Source organism: Zootoca vivipara, chromosome 7 (genome assembly GCF_963506605.1).
Source record: "Zootoca vivipara chromosome 7, rZooViv1.1, whole genome shotgun sequence".
NCBI lineage: Eukaryota > Metazoa > Chordata > Lepidosauria > Squamata > Lacertidae > Zootoca > Zootoca vivipara.
Window position 1 is genome coordinate 82,509,597 of NC_083282.1, and position 18,589 is coordinate 82,528,185.

The 18,589-nt window shown below is 46.9% G+C and overlaps 2 protein-coding genes across 2 annotated transcripts; both read right to left on the reverse strand.

Moving 5' to 3' along the window:
* Positions 1-2,798: 2,798 nt before the first annotated feature.
* CTCFL (CCCTC-binding factor like) lies at positions 2,799-14,343 on the reverse strand. Its single transcript, XM_035122082.2, has 6 exons — positions 14,197-14,343; positions 13,800-13,933; positions 12,700-12,820; positions 11,566-11,715; positions 6,437-6,597; positions 2,799-2,990 (listed from the first exon to the last, which is right to left on the reverse strand). Exons 2-6 carry the CDS (start codon positions 13,899-13,901, stop codon positions 2,799-2,801), a joined length of 726 nt encoding a protein of 241 aa, XP_034977973.2. The 5' UTR covers positions 13,902-13,933; positions 14,197-14,343.
* On the reverse strand, positions 14,293-17,497 carry LOC132592491 (uncharacterized). The gene is made up of 3 exons (XM_060277492.1): positions 16,972-17,497; positions 15,860-16,094; positions 14,293-14,318 (listed from the first exon to the last, which is right to left on the reverse strand). The coding sequence occupies exons 1-3, from the start codon at positions 17,407-17,409 to the stop codon at positions 14,293-14,295; spliced, it is 699 nt and encodes a 232-aa protein (XP_060133475.1). The 5' UTR covers positions 17,410-17,497.
* Between the last annotated feature and the right edge of the window lie 1,092 nt (positions 17,498-18,589).

Genomic DNA, 18,589 nt, shown 5'->3' on the forward strand with positions numbered 1-18,589 from the left:
GATCTGTGCATGCACAACTTCAACTGGAGCTGCACGCACATAGCCCTGTCAAATAGTAATATATGCAATATATTGTATATAGTTATGCTAATATACATGCTGGTATACGATGAGACCTTTTAGCCCTAGGCCAATGCCAACTCTCCTGTCTCCCTTGCCAAAATAATAAACACATGTTGTGTGCGGCTGTGTGAGCAAAAAGCTGCATGCTCGCAAGCAGCAACTCAGCGCGATCGCAGCATGTGAACAATCTCCCCTTTCACCTGAAGTCACCTCAAAGATTACCTCCTTCTTTAGTGTCACGGCTGGAGCCCTTGTTTTCTTTCTTTTTATTCTTGTTCCCTTTGCTAGGTTGAACAGTCCTTAACTCGCCACACTTTTCAGCATGCTTGCGCATATTATTCTGCTCGGAATAAGGGAGAAAAACAAACAAACAAGATTCACCTATCTAGTATATTATGCACAATATCCATCTGCCTGCCTGCCTGCCTGTTGAGAGTTAGGGCTTATAGTCACTGATTCAATGAATTGTATTGGGATCAACGTCAATTAGGATCAATATAATTCAATGCATTATATAATTCAATGAATTATATAACTTAGGATCAACATTTGACCCTGATTTCTGCATTGTAGGGGCTGGACTAGATGATCCTTGGCTCCCCTTCCAACTCTGCAGATCTATGATTTAGGCTCACGGTGGGAATATACAAATGGGAATATTAAATTTGTTTCTGAAAGGTCATGTGTAACTAGGTATCAAGTGCCCCTTCAACTGACTTTGTGGGATTTGACATAGATTTGTTCCACCCCCCCTGTTCTTTTATAGGTAAAGGGACCCCTGGCCATTAGGTCCAGTCGTGACCGACTCTGGGGTTGCGCACTCATCTCGCGTTATCGGCCGAGGGAGCCGGCGTATAGCTTCCAGGTCATGTGGCCAGCATGACAAAGCCACTTCTGGCGAACCAGAGCAGCACACAGAAACGCTGTTTACCTTCCCGCTGTAGCGGTTCCTATTTATCTACTTGCATTTTGACGTGCTTTCGAACTGCTAGGTTGGCAGGAGCTGGGACCGAGCAACGGGAGCTCACCCCGTCACAGGGATTCGAACCGCTGACCTTCTGATCAGCAAGCCCTAGGCTCAGTGGTTTAACCCACAGCACCACCTGGGTCCTTGTTCTTTTATACTAGTGTGCTATATTTTTGAAATATAAATAATAGAATCATAGAATCATAGAGTTGGAAGAGACCACAAGGGCCATCCAGTCCAACCCCCTGCCAGGCAGGAAACACCATCAAAGCATTCCTGACATATGGCTGTCAAGCCTCTGCATAAAGACCTCCAAAGAAGGAGACTCCACCACACTCCTTGGCAGCAAATTCCACTGTCGAACAGCTCTTACTGTCAGGAAGTTCTTCCTAATATTTAGGAGGAATCTTCTTTCTTGCAGTTTGAATCCATTGCTCCATGTCCGCTTCTCTGGAGCAGCAGAACAACCTTTCTCCCTCCTCTATATGACATCCTTTTATATATTTGAACATGGCTATCATATCAACCCTTAACCTTCTCTTCTCCAGGCTAAACATACCCAGCTCCCTAAGCCGTTCCTCATAAGGCATTGTTTCCAAGCCTTTGAACATTTTGGTTGCCCTCTTCTGGACACGTTCCAGCTTCTCAGTATCCTTCTTGAACTGTGGTGCCCAGAACTGGACACAGTACTCCAGGTGAGGTCTGACCAGAGCAGAATACAGTGGTACTATTACTTCCCTTGATCTAGATGCTGTACTCCTATTGATGCAGCCCAGAATTGCACTGGCTTTTTTAGCTGCTGCACCACACTGTTGACTCATGTCAAGTTTGTGGTCTACCAAGACTCCTAGATCCTTTTCACAAGTATATATACATATACACATGTAGTAATACATATTCATTCCTGATAACATAAACATAGGTAAAGGTAAAGGACCCCTGACCATTAGGTCCAGTCGTGACCGACTCTGGGGTTGCGCGCTCATCTCGCGTTATTGGCCGAGGGAGCCGGCGTATAGCTTCCAGGTCATGTGGCCAGCATGACGAAGCCGCTTCTGGAGAACCAGAGCAGCACACGGAAATGCCGTTTACCTTCCCGCTGTAGCGGTTCCTATTTATCTACTTGCATTTTGACGTGCTTTCGAACTGCTAGGTTGGCAGGAGCTGGGACCAAGCAACGGGAGCTCACCCCGTCACAAGGATTCGAACCGCTGACCTTCTGATCAGCAAGCCCTAGGCTCAGTGGTTTAACCACAGCGCCACCTGGGTCCCAACATAAACATAGGATTCACCAAACTGCTCTCTTTTACTGACTGATTCCTTGGTTCTTAACAGATGCATTTCTTTTGCATTTTTGGTTATAATGCAATGATACAGATTTCTTATGGTTTTTCTGTGTTTTTCTCTATTTAATTCTGCTGGATCTGACTTTTACTGGATTCCTTGGAAAAGCAAAGTGTGCACGTATACACACACTCTCTTTCTCTCTCTGATCCAAATGTGTCCAGGGGACTACAAAGGTTGACAACTCCTGATTAATGATAACACTGTCTGCTTCGACTGGCAGTGCTTCTATCGGGGTCTTGATGCCCCCCCCCATGCCAAACAAAAAGCACAACAGCAGCTGAAACTTCCACATGGCTGAATTTTGCAACCAAGACCAGATTTTTTTATTTTATTTTATTGCTATTGTGCTTGTTTGTAACCCACAGAGCACACACAGTTCTGGAACTGTTTGACAAGAGAGACATCTCCTTTACAAACAAAGTCAACTCACCCAGCGAGAATAGCCTTTGTCACATTTCGGGCATTTGTACACTCTTGGCTGAAAACTGGAGTCGTGGTACTTCTTGAAATGGACCATCATGAGCTGTTTCTGTCGAAAGCGTTTGCTGCAAGAGATGCAAACGAAGGGCTTCTCGCCTGTATGTGTCCGTTTGTGAATAACCATATGGCGTTGCTGGTGGGGAAGGAAAAGGAGGAGAACTGACTAGAAGGAAAGCCAAGCGTTTCAACAGCCAAGCCTGGGAAATATACAGAACCAGAAGAGTGATGAAAAGAGCAGAGGGGAGGTTGGTGTCACGCAGGCGCAATCTCCGACTGCTTGGGAAGAACCCAGGAGAGGACGGTACTTAGGACCGCTGTGGGGAGGTGGGGACTTTCAGTCACGGCAACTGATCCACGGGACAAGACCTACCAGGGATGCTACGCTCATTAGGCCGCCAAGTCTGTGCAGATCGTGTTCTTGCTAATCAAGAGTTAACTCCAACTTGCACGCTGTGATTTCCTGCCAGCTCATTCCTGACACCTACAGAGTTACATGCCCCTTGTGTTACAGAGTTGAGCAAACTCCCCAGTCTCATGAGGGCTTCCTGCATGCATTCCTTGAACGCCACTGGCCCTACCTGCTCCAACCCATGTGTGTCTGCTGACCCCACCCCATGAAGGTCACTCGTTTTCGGCAAGAGGACTGAATGGGGAACAGAACTGGAGCCACACTTCAGGAGGTCCTTGCTGTGGGAATGTTAGGGATGTGGATTAGGATATATTATTAGATAGATCCTATCCAAGCTCGTGTTAGCAAGCTTCCAATATCAGCAGTGACATTCCCCTTTTGTGCGCAGCAAAACGTGAGCGTTAGGTTTGCTAGAACCTCTACAACAATATTATACTTCCTGGCAAACCCCCTTTTTCCCTCTTAAAAGAAATACACGACACAATAGTTATTAAAATAAGATAGAGTTTACTCACATGACATCCTGAGTTAACAGCATAATCTCAGAAAGGCAGGCTTACGTAGGAAAGTTACAAATATGTACATCTGGAGTCCACTTAGTAAAGTGGGGCTCCATCTGGTCTCTCTCTTGGCAGCAGGCCGAGAGGGAGAACCATCCTAACTGTAGATTCTCTGGAGATGTGTTCCCATTGAAGAAGAAATGGCTAAGAGAGAGAATGGCTGCTGGCTAGGGGCTTTTGTCTGCCAGCTAATCCATCTCATCTGCATATCTGGAGGAACAGGAAGCTGAACTTAGTCAGGTGTCCCTCCAGGCGAGTTCCTCTTAGTGGACACTCTAGGAACTGTTGTGACTTGTCTGCCCCAGTGCTCCATCCCACACTTGCCATGGTGCATCTGATGGCACATTCCCCCGCCATGTGGACAGAACTGTGCACGCTGCCCCACCCCTCTGCTTCAGGGGCAACAGCAGCAGCACCCACCAGCCTCCCTTGGATGGCATTTTAGTGGTGGGTAGGCAGTGGTTTCGCTTTTGAATGGGAGCCGAGCTCAGCTCCCATCTGGTGTGGCCAGCCACCATCTTAAATTTAACCAGCATGCAATCCCCCCAGCCTATAGATCTCTAGGCTGGGCTTTACAGATGTTATAGATCTATAGGCTGGGGCAATGCATTCTGGGCAGGTACAGATGGCGGATGGGAGCTGCCTGCCTAAAAGAGGAGTCTGGGGGCCCAGCAGGGAGGTCAAGTTTGTGATGGGCCCTTCTGAGAAACTTGGAAAACTGATAGGGCATTTGTTGAAAAATAATCTGAAAAGCCCAGATGAGCAACTAGCTGCCAACAAGGACCACATTTTGAAGGACTAGCAACCCTGGATTTCTCCCTGCATGGACCCGGATGAAGGCAAAGGGGACTTTACCCCTTCCAACTCCTACACAAACAGCATTGCAGGCAGGCATGGGCAAATTCTCCCGTTGCATCCTTTGGTCCTCGCTGCCATTTGCCCGTGTCCTGCTTCATGTATATGTAAGAGGGAGCAGCTGAAGTGCATAAGGTGAGGACCAGAAGCGAATTTAGCCTCCGTCGCTGTTTTCTGTGGGGAGAAGAAAGCTGAAGAGCCTTTGCCTATGCCAAAACACAGAAAGTGGCTGAGGTGCAATGTTAAATCCAAAGGATGCAGATTCAGGCCATTGGCCCACCTAGTTCAGTATTGTCTACACTGACTGGCAGCAGCACTCCAGGATTCCAGGCAGGGAGTTTTTCCCAGCCCTGCCTGGAGATGCTAGAACCTGGGACCTTCTGCATGCAAAGCAGATGTTCTGGTCACCGAGCTGTGGCCCTGACCCAAGGAAGCGTCTTTAGGAGCAAGGATACAAAGTTGGGGAAGTAGGAGGGATGAAAAACGGCTGGCATATGTAACGTGGCCCTATTTTAATGCCCGTTTTCGACTACTCAAGAGTAGAAAGAGCACGACTGGAAAAATCTTGCTTTAGTCCCAAGTTTGTTTCAAAAAATAAATTAATCCCTTGAAAACACACACATGTACACTAATCTCATTGTATTCAGAATGCCAGGACCAGTTCAAACAGAAGTAAAAAAAAAAACCCGAGTTGTGTTAAAATTGGTAATGCAACAAAACAAACAAATAAATGCACCATGGAGAACTGGCTCTACTGAATTTATGCATTTTAATTCCAAACTCTCTCCCAAAGTCAGGCAAAGAGGATGCAGCATGCGTAATTCGTTCATTTCTACATATGCGTAAGCTAAGAAATGAGGAAAGTATGTACCCTGCTTTTTAAAAAAGGGATGGGAATGAGGTTGATGCGAGATACCATCAGAGAACGTAGTCGGGGCAAATGTATGTGAGCCAAATAACATACAAAGTTTTTCGCATATTGGGGGGGGGGGGACTTGCTTAAATGGGAAGTTTTTATTCTGAAAACAAAGCAACCACAGAAATCCAATCCAGAATGTGTTTGTGAGGCTACTCACTGCTTTCCCTTCAGTATAAGGGTTGTATCCAATGCTGATGGGAAGGCGTTCCACAGGGCGGGTGCCACCACTGAGAAGGCCCTCTGCCTGGTTCCCTGGAACCTCAATTCTCGCAGTCAGGGAACCTCCAGAAGGCCCTCAAAGCTGGCTCTCAGTGACTGGGTGCTCTAGCGCTTTCACAGCCTTACCCCAAAGCAATTATAAAAATTTGCATATGGCAAATCTTTTGTCCTACCACTAAGTTACAGCTCCTTCTGAAGCAAACCAGCTTTTAATGTATTTCCAGCTCCTTTAAAAGCAGGAATCAATTAATTACCACTTGATCACATGCCAATATAATTTTGTCCATTTTCATTCTCGCAATTCAAATATTGTTTCTGGCACATGGCAGAGAGAAGCGGCTTCAGATACAGAATTTCTCCTCTGATCATGGCGACGGCGAGTATCGCTGCTCTTAGAAGCACATCAAAAACTAGAACACTTAGTATAAATATCCCCTGCTTCTTGTACCAGAAAATCTTGACATTTTTTTTAAAAAAATGTTTGCAAAAGTATAGGATTTTAGCGTCAGACTGCGGCGACAAATATTTGCATGGTGATCAAAGAAAATGCATCTCCTCCTACCCACAGCAAACTAATCCCATCAAACCCACATTCAGACCCCGACTATCTTAAATACCTGCTTGCATGCGTAACTGCACACATCACATCTGAATCTCTTCTCATTTGTGTGGGTCTTCTTGTGCTGTCTGAAAGCATAGCGCTCGTGGAAGACGTTTTCGCAGTAACTGCACTTCAGCGGCACTTCGATATAGGAATGAAGGTTTCGCAAGTGGATTCCTAAGGAAAACAGCACCATCTCAATGATCCTTTCGAAAGATGGTGGGGAACTTCTTCGTTTTTTGAAAAGTATTTCTGCGGATTATTTCCCCAGGGAGGTTACATACAGAGTCTCCTTGAACATTGATCCAGCAGAGTTGAAGAACTATGGGCTTCAAAAACCCAGCCTCAGATAGAGACAGATGCAGAAGCTACGAGATCACAATTCTCAGTGGCAAATCCAGATTTACCACTGGGTGTACAACTCAACAGAGACGTGTAGCAAATCATACCTCCACGGTGAGCGCACCTGCATGGCATACCTGTTAGTTCCACTCTAGCTTTCTAAAGGTTTGCACATAAAAATGCAGCATGTGAAAGAAGCCTTACCTCTTTAGTAGGTTGTCACTCATTCTCTGCCCCTAAAAGTTCCCCCATAGAGCTATTTTTACCCCAGGTGGCGCTGTGGTTAAACCACTGAGCCTAGGGCTTGCTGATCAGAAGGTCGGCGGTTCGAATCCCTGTGACGGGGTGAGCTCCCGTTGCTTGGTCCCAGCTCCTGCCAACCTAGCAGTTCGAAAGCACCTCAAAGTGCAAGTAGATAAATAGGAACCGCTACAGCGGGAAGGTAAACGGTGTTTCCATGTGCTGCTCTGGTTTGCCAGAAGCGGCTTTGTCATGCTGGCCACATGACCTGGAAGCTATACGCCGGCTCCCTTGGCCAATAATGCGAGATGAGCGCGCAACCCCAGAGTCGGTCACGACTGGACCTAATGGTCAGGGGTCCCTTTACCTATGCTGGCACAACGGCCCTCTAGGAACAGTGGTCTATATGCCATGCAATACTCTTTTAGCTCGCATCTCAGGGTATAAAGCCGCAGCTATGACAAATAACTACCAGGGGTGTTGCAAATATTCACAGAGCTTTTTTAAAAAGGGAGAGCCTGTGATCAGATGCTTGCAAGCAGGAACTAGGAGGACCAAGCTTTGCTCAGCTTCATACTAAGCCGGGCTGGGCTCTCCATGATGCTGAGAACTGCTTCTTCCTTACCCTGCTGCCGAGTCCCAAGAGCCCAGAATAGCTACCTGGGGCAGGTACTCCACGTCGCTAGTACAGCATCCTTCTGCCATTCCACCATTGTCTCTCCTTGCCCTGGGCCTGTGGAGGGTAGGCACCAACAGCAGAGGCAGTGGAAACCTCTGAAATGTCTTTTGCAAGCGCTCAAACCAAGCAATCGCAAAAGCTCCAGCCATTTTGGGTTGAGTGCATCCTTAACGGTACCCGATTGTACAGTCTTATAACATTTAAATTCTATAGCGGCAATTCCAAATGTACAGTACAGTGGTACTTCGGTTTAAGTATACAACTGGTTCCGAAAGTCTGTACTTAACCTGAAGCGTACTCAACCTGAAGTGAACGTTCCCATTGAAAGTAATGGAAAGTGGACTAATCCGTTCCAGATGGGTCCGCGGAGTACTCAACCTGAAGCGTACTTAACCCGAAGTATGAGTGTAATTGGTTCTGGAAGTCCGTACTTAACCTGAAGCGTACTTAACCTGAAGTGAACTTTCCCACTGAAAGTAATGGAAAGTGGATTAATCCGTTCCAGACGGGTCCGCGGAGTACTTAAACTGAAAGTACTCAAACCAAGGCGTACTTAAACCTCCAGTATACCTGAAGGAGCGTCTCCACCCCCCCATCGTTCTGCACGGACACTGAGGTCCAGTACTGAGGGCCTTCTGGCGGTTCCCTCATTGCGAGAAACCAAGTTGCAGGGAACCAGGCAGAGGGCCTTCTCGGTGGTGGCGCCCGCCCTGTGGAACGCCCTCCCATCAGATGTCAAAAAGGAAAACAGCTACCAGATTCTTAGAAGACACCTGAAGGCAGCCCTGTTTAGGGAGGCTTTTAATGTTTAATGGATTATTTTATTTCATTTTTCTGTTGGAGGCCGCCCAGAGTGGCTGGGGAAACCCAGCCAGATGGGCGGGGTATAAATAATAAATTATTATTATTATTATTATTATTATTATTATTATTATTATTATGACTGTACTTGAAAAGCTCCTAGTTACCAGATTACCGGGGGGGGGGGGGGGGGGGATAAATCCCTGCAACGTGAGGGGCTTTTTTCACCTTCAAATGGAAAAGGGTCTGATATACTGTGCTTTGACTTCCACCCCAGCCCCAGAGCAAACTCGGTCATTGCAATAAGATCCCTTTGCTGTAACGTGCGCTATGATTCTCTTGGATTCAAAATTAATAATTCTGCTACACTGGCTTAATAAAATTTAAAAGGAGCCAGGGCTTCCAAGACTCATATAATCAATTAGTGTTTGCTATGCAGATATAAGAGTTCAGATGTTAATGGGCGCTCTGGGCCAGACCCATGAGACAATAAAAGCCCACAGAAGAGACTCCCAAGCAACTTCAAAGGAAGCATTCCCTGAATTGATTTTCATTGCCATTCCACGTCCTCCTTCAACTCTCCCTGGACTTGTGCTAAGTGAAGCAAAAATAGGAATTAATAAAATTACCTCCACCCCCCCCCCCAAAAAAAAGATTCCAGGAAAATACAGAAGTTGGGAAGCCAATGTTTCTATGATCTGCAGCTGAGCTATTCAGACTTTTCCGCAAATTGAAAAGGCATGCCTTAATTCTGTTTTTCAATAGAATAATCACGTATACTCTGCTCTCCAAGCATCCTTAACAAACTATAGCTCCCAGAATTGTTTTAAGCAGTATGATACTGCTTTGAATGTGCTGTGCAGGTGGGATCTTTGCTTCAGGGCTCACCTCTTCTATATTATGTTAGTTCTGCCCAATGCCCTTATAGTGCCACCTTCCATTTCTTGCAATGACAGTTGGGGGACTCAAATCAACCCCCAGTTATCCAGGGGGTGAGTCTTCCCTCCTTCCTGCGCACATGTCTGTTATGCTTTTCCGAAACTGGGTGCAAGCCAAGAGTTGATATCTAGGACTACTCATATTGTGATCCAGTGGGCCCACAATAGCCATATGTTATTTTCTGCCATTTCTATTCATAGCGTTTTATAATTCCGGGGGGACAGGACGGGACGTACACTCAAAACCAAGGTTTAAGTGGTTTCATGGAACACTCACCAACCCGTCAGATTAGAAACTATTCCCAGAAGATAAATACTGTAAACAAATACACACACACACACACACACGTTTTCCGCCCCCATAATGCTAGTTTGGCTAGCATTAAGAAAAAGCTGTCTTAAGATGCTCCTCCACTTTTAATGAATTTCAAGGAAACCTCAACTTAGCTTTACGGGTTTTTTCTTTCTTTCGCATTTCAGACTAGCAACATTGCCCAGGACCCACGGTAAAGACACGCTTTCATTGACTCTGGGCATTAGCACGCAGCCACAAATGTTCATGAAATTCAGAACCGCCACAAGGTGGTGCCCGCTCTCTTTGCTACAAACAGAAATTGGGAAAAGTTGCCTATTCTCGGGCCTTGTATTGCTCCTGCATAAAAAACCTCCCTTGGAATAATCGGAAAAGCTACCCCACCTCAGTGCTTCATGGGGAGCTGCTCACGATGCCTTTTAAGAATTTGTCTCATGCGGTAAAACTAGAGCATCTATTCCAGTGGGACATAGGAAGCTGCCTTATTATACAGCTAAAGATCTGGGGTAGCAGAGCTTGGGGATGCAAGGGCACCCAATAACTGGTGGAGTATGCCAGGAATTAATAAATGGTAGAATTGAGATAATATTCGGAGTATTGAAAGGAAGACGGCAGACCTCAGATTTAAAACAGAGGCTGAGCCAATTCTGCTGTTTGGGAGATCAGTGATAGCAATGCCATTAAGAACAGGAGGAGAACTAAGTACCGGGGCCGTTAAAGAACAATTTACCAGGCAGGTGCTGCTGCCTGTTAGTCAACAGAAGAAACGGCAGCTGGGGGAGAGAGGTCACACAGGGAAAATGTGCCCTCTTTGAAAAACAGAGGGGAGAGGAGACAGGTGGGAAGGAGTGGCTTGCAGCAAGCATCCTTGGGAAGGAGGAAGGTGGAGCCAGGAGCCCCCAGGTGGAACCACCTTGGCAGGCTGGGACACAGAGAGAGCATGTAGGATGCCTTCGACTCCCAGCGTTGCACCGCTGTGGCAAACAAGCCCCTCTTGAGATGCCACGCCCTGAACTCTCTCCAAAGGTGACCCAGGTGCAAATATGTGTGCAATAAACCCTACTTCTTAAAAGACACTAGTCTCCGCTGTGCCTTGATTTCCCAATGGAAACACAACCCAGGGGATGCCCTGGAATCTTGCTCCCACTTGGCGAAGATTGGGGGAGGGACGCCACTTCCGTAACAAGGCTGGGTCAGACTAGTTTAGTCTACATTTGCCATCAATGGCTCTCTGGGATTTCAGACAGACTTCTCTACTAGTGATACCTGCAGCTGCCCGAGATCGAACCTGGGACTTCTGCATGCAAAGCAGCTGATCTACCGATGAATAGACTGGACTACTACATCTATTTGCATTTGGGAAAGAAAGTAAGAAGTTCTCCTGGAAGTTCACCAGCTTTTCAGTGCAATTCCCCCCCCCCCCCATATACAATTTGTGTATGCAGCTGTGCCTAGCACACACATTTCTGCAAAGCAATTTATTTGTTTAAATCCTGCTCTTCAGTGAGCATTTTCAACCCTAGAGCTGGAAACAAAAACAAAAAAAAAAGAGAAATTTTGATGGGAGAATTTCATAAGCATCTTGGACTCAACTGATTTGTACATGCATAGGAATAATGCTTGCTGGCCTCTTCAAAAAGCCTTCTTGCTGCTCTCGTTTGAGAAATCATGGTTTGCCCGCTGCAAAGATTTCAAGCTAGGTATTCATTTGGAACCAATGAGCCAGATTAACAATATATTTGGGGCAGCAGTTTCTTAAGTGAAAACGATGCCAAGCCTAATTCTCCGTTGATTTCAAAGAACTTTTTTTTTTAAGAGGTAATGGGACTTACTTAAATCACCCTTTCTGGCCACAGACGTGTTACAGTGCGGACACTGGTATTTTGGCACATTTTCCTCGTGTTTGTGCAACATGTGGAACTTCAGAGTTCCAGCCTGAGTGAACCTGGCCTTGCAAATCTGACACTCAAAGGGTTTTTCACCTGGGAGGAAAAAGATGGAAGATGTGAATTAGCAAGCAGAATGTCACAGCTGAAAACTGCGGTGATGTTTTACACAAACAATTCTTCTTTTTTGTTTTACTCCTAATTTTACTGCTGTTGTAAATGTCAGGTGTGTATTTCTCCTCTATAGCATCTTTAACATGTATTAATTCCATTGGGATTTCAAGGTTTCTGGTTTCTCTGCTTGATTCATCCCACGCTAATCGCACAGAAGGGGAACATGTGCCACATAATACTCGCAACACGTCACAGAATCAGAGTTGGAAGGGGCCACAAGGGTCATTTAATCCAACACCCTGCAATGCAGGAGTCTTTTGCCCAACAAGGGGCTCGAACCCATGACTCTGTGATTAAGAGTCTCATGCTCCAGCAACCAAGCTATCCAACATAATAAGTGGTATATAAGTTTCATCAATTAATTAATTAATTAAGTAAGTAAGTAAAACTTAGCTAAATGCCACCCATTGGAATGAATTTACCCAACGAGAGTTTTAAATTCAGGATGCAAGCTTCTAGGTCACGCAGAACCCTTCCTCAACTTAATGTTGAAGAGAAAACAACGGTTTCTGTGCAGATTGTGGATGTCACCCAGCTAACTCATACCTGCAGACTTCACCTGCAGTTGAGTGTGATTTGGAGCCAACACATATCTAGGAAATAAACAGGACATGTTGGTAGGGTCTGAAGTTAAGCCTTAGTGTTCCACCAGCTACGCTGATAACTCCGTCTTGTTTTTCATTGGCCCTGAGTTGACGTCTATCCTGTTGGCACCGAGCACCTGAGTTTGCTATCAGCGGGAACGAAGACAGTTCTGTATACTTCCCCTCCAACTGTTCCCCAGGGAGTTTCTTGCCCTGCCCTCCTTCTACGGCCCAACACTGTCTAAGACTCTAAGCTCATAGGCATCGCTCCCCTCCTTCAGTGAAATATTTCCATGACAACTGTCGCATTCCTAATTCTTACCGGAGTGAGTGACCATATGCCTCTTCAGCTTGTAAGTGTCCCTGCTTGCATAGGTGCAGAGGGTGCAGTTGTACGGGCGCTCTCCTGTATGCGAGCGAATGTGACGCTTCAACTTGCTGGCCTGTGGTTACGGATGGAAAGAAATTAAAAAGCACGATAGTGCCTGGCACCCTGCCAAAATAACTCATCACTTCAAAAAAAAAAATTAAGTTTGCTACTACAAGTGTTATAAATGTCAGTGAACGCCATCATGACAAATGGTTGGAAATTCCAAACTTTTTTAAAAAAACCCATTAGGTTTCATTTTCCCGAGCTGAGAGTAAACTGGTGGAACTCACCACTTCACACTACAGAATGATAACCCGGCTGGTTTTGTATCTGTTTTTATGACTGCATGTTATTGCCAAATGAATTGAATTAAGTTATTTCTCCAGATAGTTCTGGGGAATCTGTGGCCTTTCAAATCTTGCTGGACCTCCCATCGTCCCTGATCGCTGCCTATGCTGGCTGGGGCCAAGGGGAAGTAAAATCCATACGTTTTTTGGTACAGTCGTACCTCGGAAGTCGAACAGAATCCGTTCTGGAACGTCCGAGTTCCAAAGCGCGGCTTCTGATTGGCTGCAGGAAGCTCCTGCAGCCCATCGGAAGCCGTGGAAGCCCCGTCGGACGTTCAGCTTCCAAAAGAACATTCGAAAACCCGAACACTCACTTCCGGTTTTCGACTGTTTGGGAGCTGGAACGTTTGACTGCCAAGGCGTTTGGGAGCCGAGGTACGACTGTATACGCATAGATGAACCAACGACCGACTCCCTATGAATCAGCACCCTCTGTTCCTATTGCATTCTTATTTTGCGTTGCCTTGTTGGCTGTTCCCACCGGCCCACAAAGCTTCAGCGGAAGCGTAGCCAAGTAAATGCTGCAAACGAATAGCAAACGTCGCAGACGAAGGAATAAAAGTGAGCGCGCACATTGCAAGTGGCAGGTGCTTCTCTCAGAGAGCGTCCTTCCCTCTGAAAAGCAAAACAGAAACCCGTCCTCTTTACCCAGCCATGCGCCAAGTACGGCACTCGAAGCGATTCTACTGCAAGCGCCGCACTTACCTCCACACTACAATAGTTGCAGAACGAGCACTTGAAGGGCTTCTCGAGGGTGTGCTTGTACCGCCTGTGCCGCGAAAGCTCGCCACTGGTCACGAAGGCCATGTCGCATTCGCTGCACTTGTATGGCTTAGTCCCTGTTGGGAGAAACCAGACGTGAGGAGGGGGCGCTATGGGTGGCTGCTAGCCGAGGTGGCTACTGGCCTACTGCAATGCACTCTCTACGCGGGGCTAACATTTGAAGGCGGCTCGGAAACCGCAACTACTAATCCCGAATGTGGCAGCTAGACTGGTGACCAGGAGCAGCTGCCCAGAACCGTATCGCACCAGTCCTGAAAGATCTATGTTGGCTCCCAGTTTGGCTCCCAATTTGTCAGAAGCCACGCGTGCCAATCCGTACCTGTGTGCGTGTTCACGTGGTTGCGCAAGAGGGAGACGGTCCGGAAAGCCTTAAGGCACAAGTGGCAGAGGTGGGGCTTTTCCTCGGAGTGCTTTTTCACGTGGCGATGGAGGCCTGACGTGCTGAAACAGGCAAACGTGCAGAAACTGCAACGGTGCAGCGCATCCCCTAGGAGAACGCAGCTGGTTTCAGGTCAAAGAAGCCACAGGCAGAAGTTAAAACCATCTTTCCCCCCCATCACGACTCAATCCGCAAAGGCCGTTGCCTCTTTCTGGGGCGGCCTTTCCGTGAGTCAGCCTGCAAATATTTCCTGGTGGCCTGGATGAGCTGAGCAAATTTGTCCTCTTCACCCGTGATTCATGCCCCACACAAACAATCTTTCACTAGCTCCGAGTTTACCAAGGACGTTCCCTCTGCTTGCATGCACAAAAGGTAAGCCCAAACAGGATAAAAGTAGTGAACTTTCCCCTTCCTCCACCGTTAACTTCTTTTTGCCTTAATAACAAGCACTATGGAAACAACAAACCGCTGAGGGCACATGTTATGAACTGAGAAAGCAGGTTGGCAGGCACTTTTAATACGGCCACCCTCCCCTCCGTGTGAATCCTGCATTCCCCTTACCATGAGAACAGCCCTGGTAGATCAGCCTAAAGGTCTATTCAGTTCCAGCCTCCTCTTTGGACATCCCATCAGATGTCAAAGAGAAAAACAGCTACCAGATTTTTAGAAGACATCCATAGCTGCCAAGTTTTCCCTTTTCTCGCGAGGAAGCCTATTCAGCATAAGAGAAAAACCCTTAAAATAAGGGATAACTTGGCAGCTATGGACATCTGAAGGCAGCCCTCTTTAGGGAGGCTTTTAATGTTTAATTGATTAGTTTATTTCATTTTTCTGTTGGAAGCTGCCCAGAGTGGCTGGGGAAACCCAGCCAGATGGGCGGGGTATAAATAATAATTTATTATTATTATTATTATTATTATTATTATTATTTGGAGAACCAGATGTCTCTGAGAAGCCCACAGTCAGGGCACTGTTACTCACCAGGGACTGGCATTCAAACAGGTGCTCCCTCTGGTTCTGCAGCTAATATGAAACCCCCCTCCCCCCAGCTGGAGTCCCACTGACCTGTTGTCTTGACTAACACCAGCCACTCTGGGCGGCTTCCGACGTATATAAATGGAAAACCAAACATGAAAAAAGCTTCCCTGTACAGGGCTGCCTTCAGAAGTCAGCTAAAGGCTGTCTAGTTACTTATCTCCTTGGCTCGGGGTTTGCATAAGCCCATGCCCTCCAACATCTCTTCTATGAAAATAGGGATGTCCTAAGGGAAAGCAGGACACCCTGGGATCAAATCAGGAACCGGACGGCTTCTGTAAATCTGGGACTGTCCTTGGAAAACAGGGACACTTGGAGGGGCTGAGGTACTAGGCATGAATGAATAACTATGCATAAGTAAAGAATGAACACCAAACTAACGACATCCCCCCAAAGGTGCCCAAGTACCTGTCCAACTGGATCTGAACAAATGTCCACCTACCCCAAGTTCCTAACAAGTCGTCCAAACAGCAGGCACCATCAAAGAACCAGAAGTCCTTACAACAATCTGTATTTACACAGGAAGTACAATATACACTGCAGCGCAGGCGACTCCGCGACTCCTTACCTTCTTCCCCGTGGACTCGGTTGTCGTGGGCTTTCATGGTCACAACAGGACGCTGTTCCTTGTTCCGGTCCTTGTTTTCAGAGCTGTGGCACAGGGAGGCACCTGCTTTCCTTCTGCCGCTCAGAGGTTTCGCCTCCTCCATCGCAAGGGAACGGCCGATTCTGTCTTCCTCGGCTACAAAGACCTGCTGGTCCTTACCACCAGCTGCAATTGTATATTTACTTCTATCCATCTGCTTTTAAGACAGAATGGAGAAAGAGCATTAATTCCAAAATGTGACGAATCGTAGGCACACAGCACACAGCTCCAGACGGATGATTCGCTTCTCGGCCTTTTGGCCAAGATCAAGCATAGTGTGCAGACTGATGATTCCAGCCCAGGCAAAAATTTGCGGATAGCGTTGGAACTCTTCTTAAGTCACAACTCCTAACTCTGAGCACTGCCTGGCAAGGCTTAATACAGCAGTGGAGCTTCTGTTACACTTGCAGCTGCTGCTGGGCATGCCGACCAGGGCAGCAGGCAGGCAGGCAGATTGCTGCACCAGCACATGACAGCAGTGGGGACAACTTGAGATCCAATGGGTTTTAGGCTGGATGCAAAGCACAGTAGCAAGACTAAGTGTACCTAAAGGTTGCCAATCAACATAGCTCAGCGTTGCCCCATTTTTAAAAGGAAATAATTTTAGGAAATATTCTAGAGGAACTTTATTTAAACCACCTCCCTCCCAAGTAATAATAATAATAATAATAATACCCAGCCCATCTGGCTGGGTTTCTCCAGCGACTCTGGGTGGCTTCCAACAAAATATTATTAATAATAATGAAAAGCGATAAAACATCAAACATTAAAAGCTTCCCTAAACAGGGCTGCCTTCAGATGTCTTCTAAAAGTCAGATAGATGTTTATTTCCTTGATATCTGATGGGAGGGCGTTCCACAGGGTGGGTGCCACTGCCGAGAAGGCCCTCTGCCTGGTTCCCTGTAACCTCACTTCTCACACCTACTATTGGTTTCAGTTTTGCTTGATTTAAATCAACCCGCCCTGAAAAGAAAGCCAGTGCAATCCCATTTGCTTCCAAAAGGTCTGAAGCATATTTATAGCCAAGTTCTTACCAACTGCACATGAAACCGAAGGGCGTCCGGGGTCTTCTCCGCCGACCTTTCACTCCCATGATTTAACACCTGCACTTCTTTCAGGCTGTGGGTGTGCACCCCTTCCATTTCAGGGATTGCATAGAAAACCTCCGGCAAACTTATCACCAGGCTTTCCTCTCCTGCAGCTTCGCTCTGTGGGACCACCTCCAAAGGATGCAGGATGCTTGCCTCTCGCTGCGTCAAGGTGTGCAGGCTGTCCTGCTGATGGGCAGGAGGAGCCCCCTCGAAATCATCCTCACCTTCCTTCAAATGTACCGTCTTCAGCAGAATGAGGCTTTTCCCTCCCAGTCCTGAAGACGGGGGAAGCTGCGTATCTGACCCCTCTTCCAGCTGTCTATCAAATGGGATGGGAGGCAGGGCATCAACCTCACCTTTGCCATCACTGCAACTACCCATTTTCTCCCAAGACAGGCTGCCTTCTTCTCTGCCAGTCTTCCGGACCCTTTCGGAATCTTTGATTTTAGTGAACTGCTGACCGAGTTCTGCGTCCTCCATTGCTGGGCTCAGCAGGCGAAAGCTACCAGGGAACAAAGTTTCTCCAGGTTAGAGAAGGGCCAAGGAAGGTCACGGGGCCAAAGCAGTCCGTCCTCCGCCGCGACCGACCCCAGAGGTAAGAGGGGTGTTTGGAGGGAATGCTTAACAGGACCGGCTGGCAGGCTGCTTGCAAATGGGGGAAGGGGCTCTCCAGCCCTCTATTTCCCCCCCTCCCCCAAAACAGAACTTTGCTCAAAAAAGGGGAGGGTGCTGAGTTGGGATTTAGGCCATATCCCCCTCCCCCATGTTTAGGCCATTTCCCTGTGTTTTCTGCATCTTTTACTTTCAAAAATAAAACCTAAAAACTTGAATGCCGATCTCATTCCAAAAGGATGTTTTCCTGCTTTCTGTACCACATTTTAAGACTTTATGTGCACAGGACTGGCTTGAAACGCGGCTAAATCATTCTTTTTCTCATTAAATCTGGATTGAAGCTAGTTTGGGGGGAAACGCATCAAAGTGCAGTGTTTCATAAGAAATGATGGGACAGATGCAGGGTATAAATTGTGGCTAATGGGTCCACACCGCTTCCTAAACCAGCCATGGGAACACACAGGGTGCAGAGTCAATGGGAGTGTGTACACAGCCTAAACTCCAGACTGGTGTTTGTTGTGGAATTGTTGCTTCTAATGCATGCAAGGGTTTTTTGGTGGAGCTTTTGCTTTGTTTTGTTTTGTTAGCATCCAGTGCGAAAACACAGGCATGGCACCATCCAATCAACTGTAAACAACATGCAGGTATGTGACAGACCCCTTCCCAAATAAACACAGAAATGTGAAAAGGTTTGTCCAACCATCCTGTACTCGCATTGGACCCATAATCCATAGCATCATTTAGTACATGCACATACAGTCTGAAAGTAAGACAGAAAAGCTGGTACTGTTTTTTCAAATGCCCCACAGCCTAATTTCCTCTGCCTTCTGTCCTCTACCCATTTCCCTTCTCTGTTGGATTCACCCAAAATGCTTTTAATACCAAATGAGAGCTGAAAATTCCAACTAGTAATCCTGATCAAATGCCAGGGATCACGCACCCTTTTATT

What these genes read in the sequence shown, in the direction of transcription:
- CTCFL (XM_035122082.2), bottom strand. Translation starts at nt 13,901, where the DNA reads ATGGCCTTCGTGACCAGTGGCGAGCTTTCGCGGCACAGGCGGTACAAG. An exon ending in GCAACTATTGTAGTGTGGAG is followed by an intron (nt 12,821 to 13,799) that starts GTAAGTGCGGCG and finishes CCGTAACCACAG; the next exon opens with GCCAGCAAGTTGAAGCGTCA. An exon ending in GGCCAGAAAGGGTGATTTAA is followed by an intron (nt 6,598 to 11,565) that starts GTAAGTCCCATT and finishes TGTTTTCCTTAG; the next exon opens with GAATCCACTTGCGAAACCTT.
- LOC132592491 (XM_060277492.1), bottom strand. Translation starts at nt 17,409, where the DNA reads ATGGGTAGTTGCAGTGATGGCAAAGGTGAGGTTGATGCCCTGCCTCCC. An exon ending in TTCGGTTTCATGTGCAGTTG is followed by an intron (nt 16,095 to 16,971) that starts GTAAGAACTTGG and finishes CTGTCTTAAAAG; the next exon opens with CAGATGGATAGAAGTAAATA. An exon ending in CCGAGTCCACGGGGAAGAAG is followed by an intron (nt 14,319 to 15,859) that starts GTAAGGAGTCGC and finishes TGCCTGTTTCAG; the next exon opens with CACGTCAGGCCTCCATCGCC.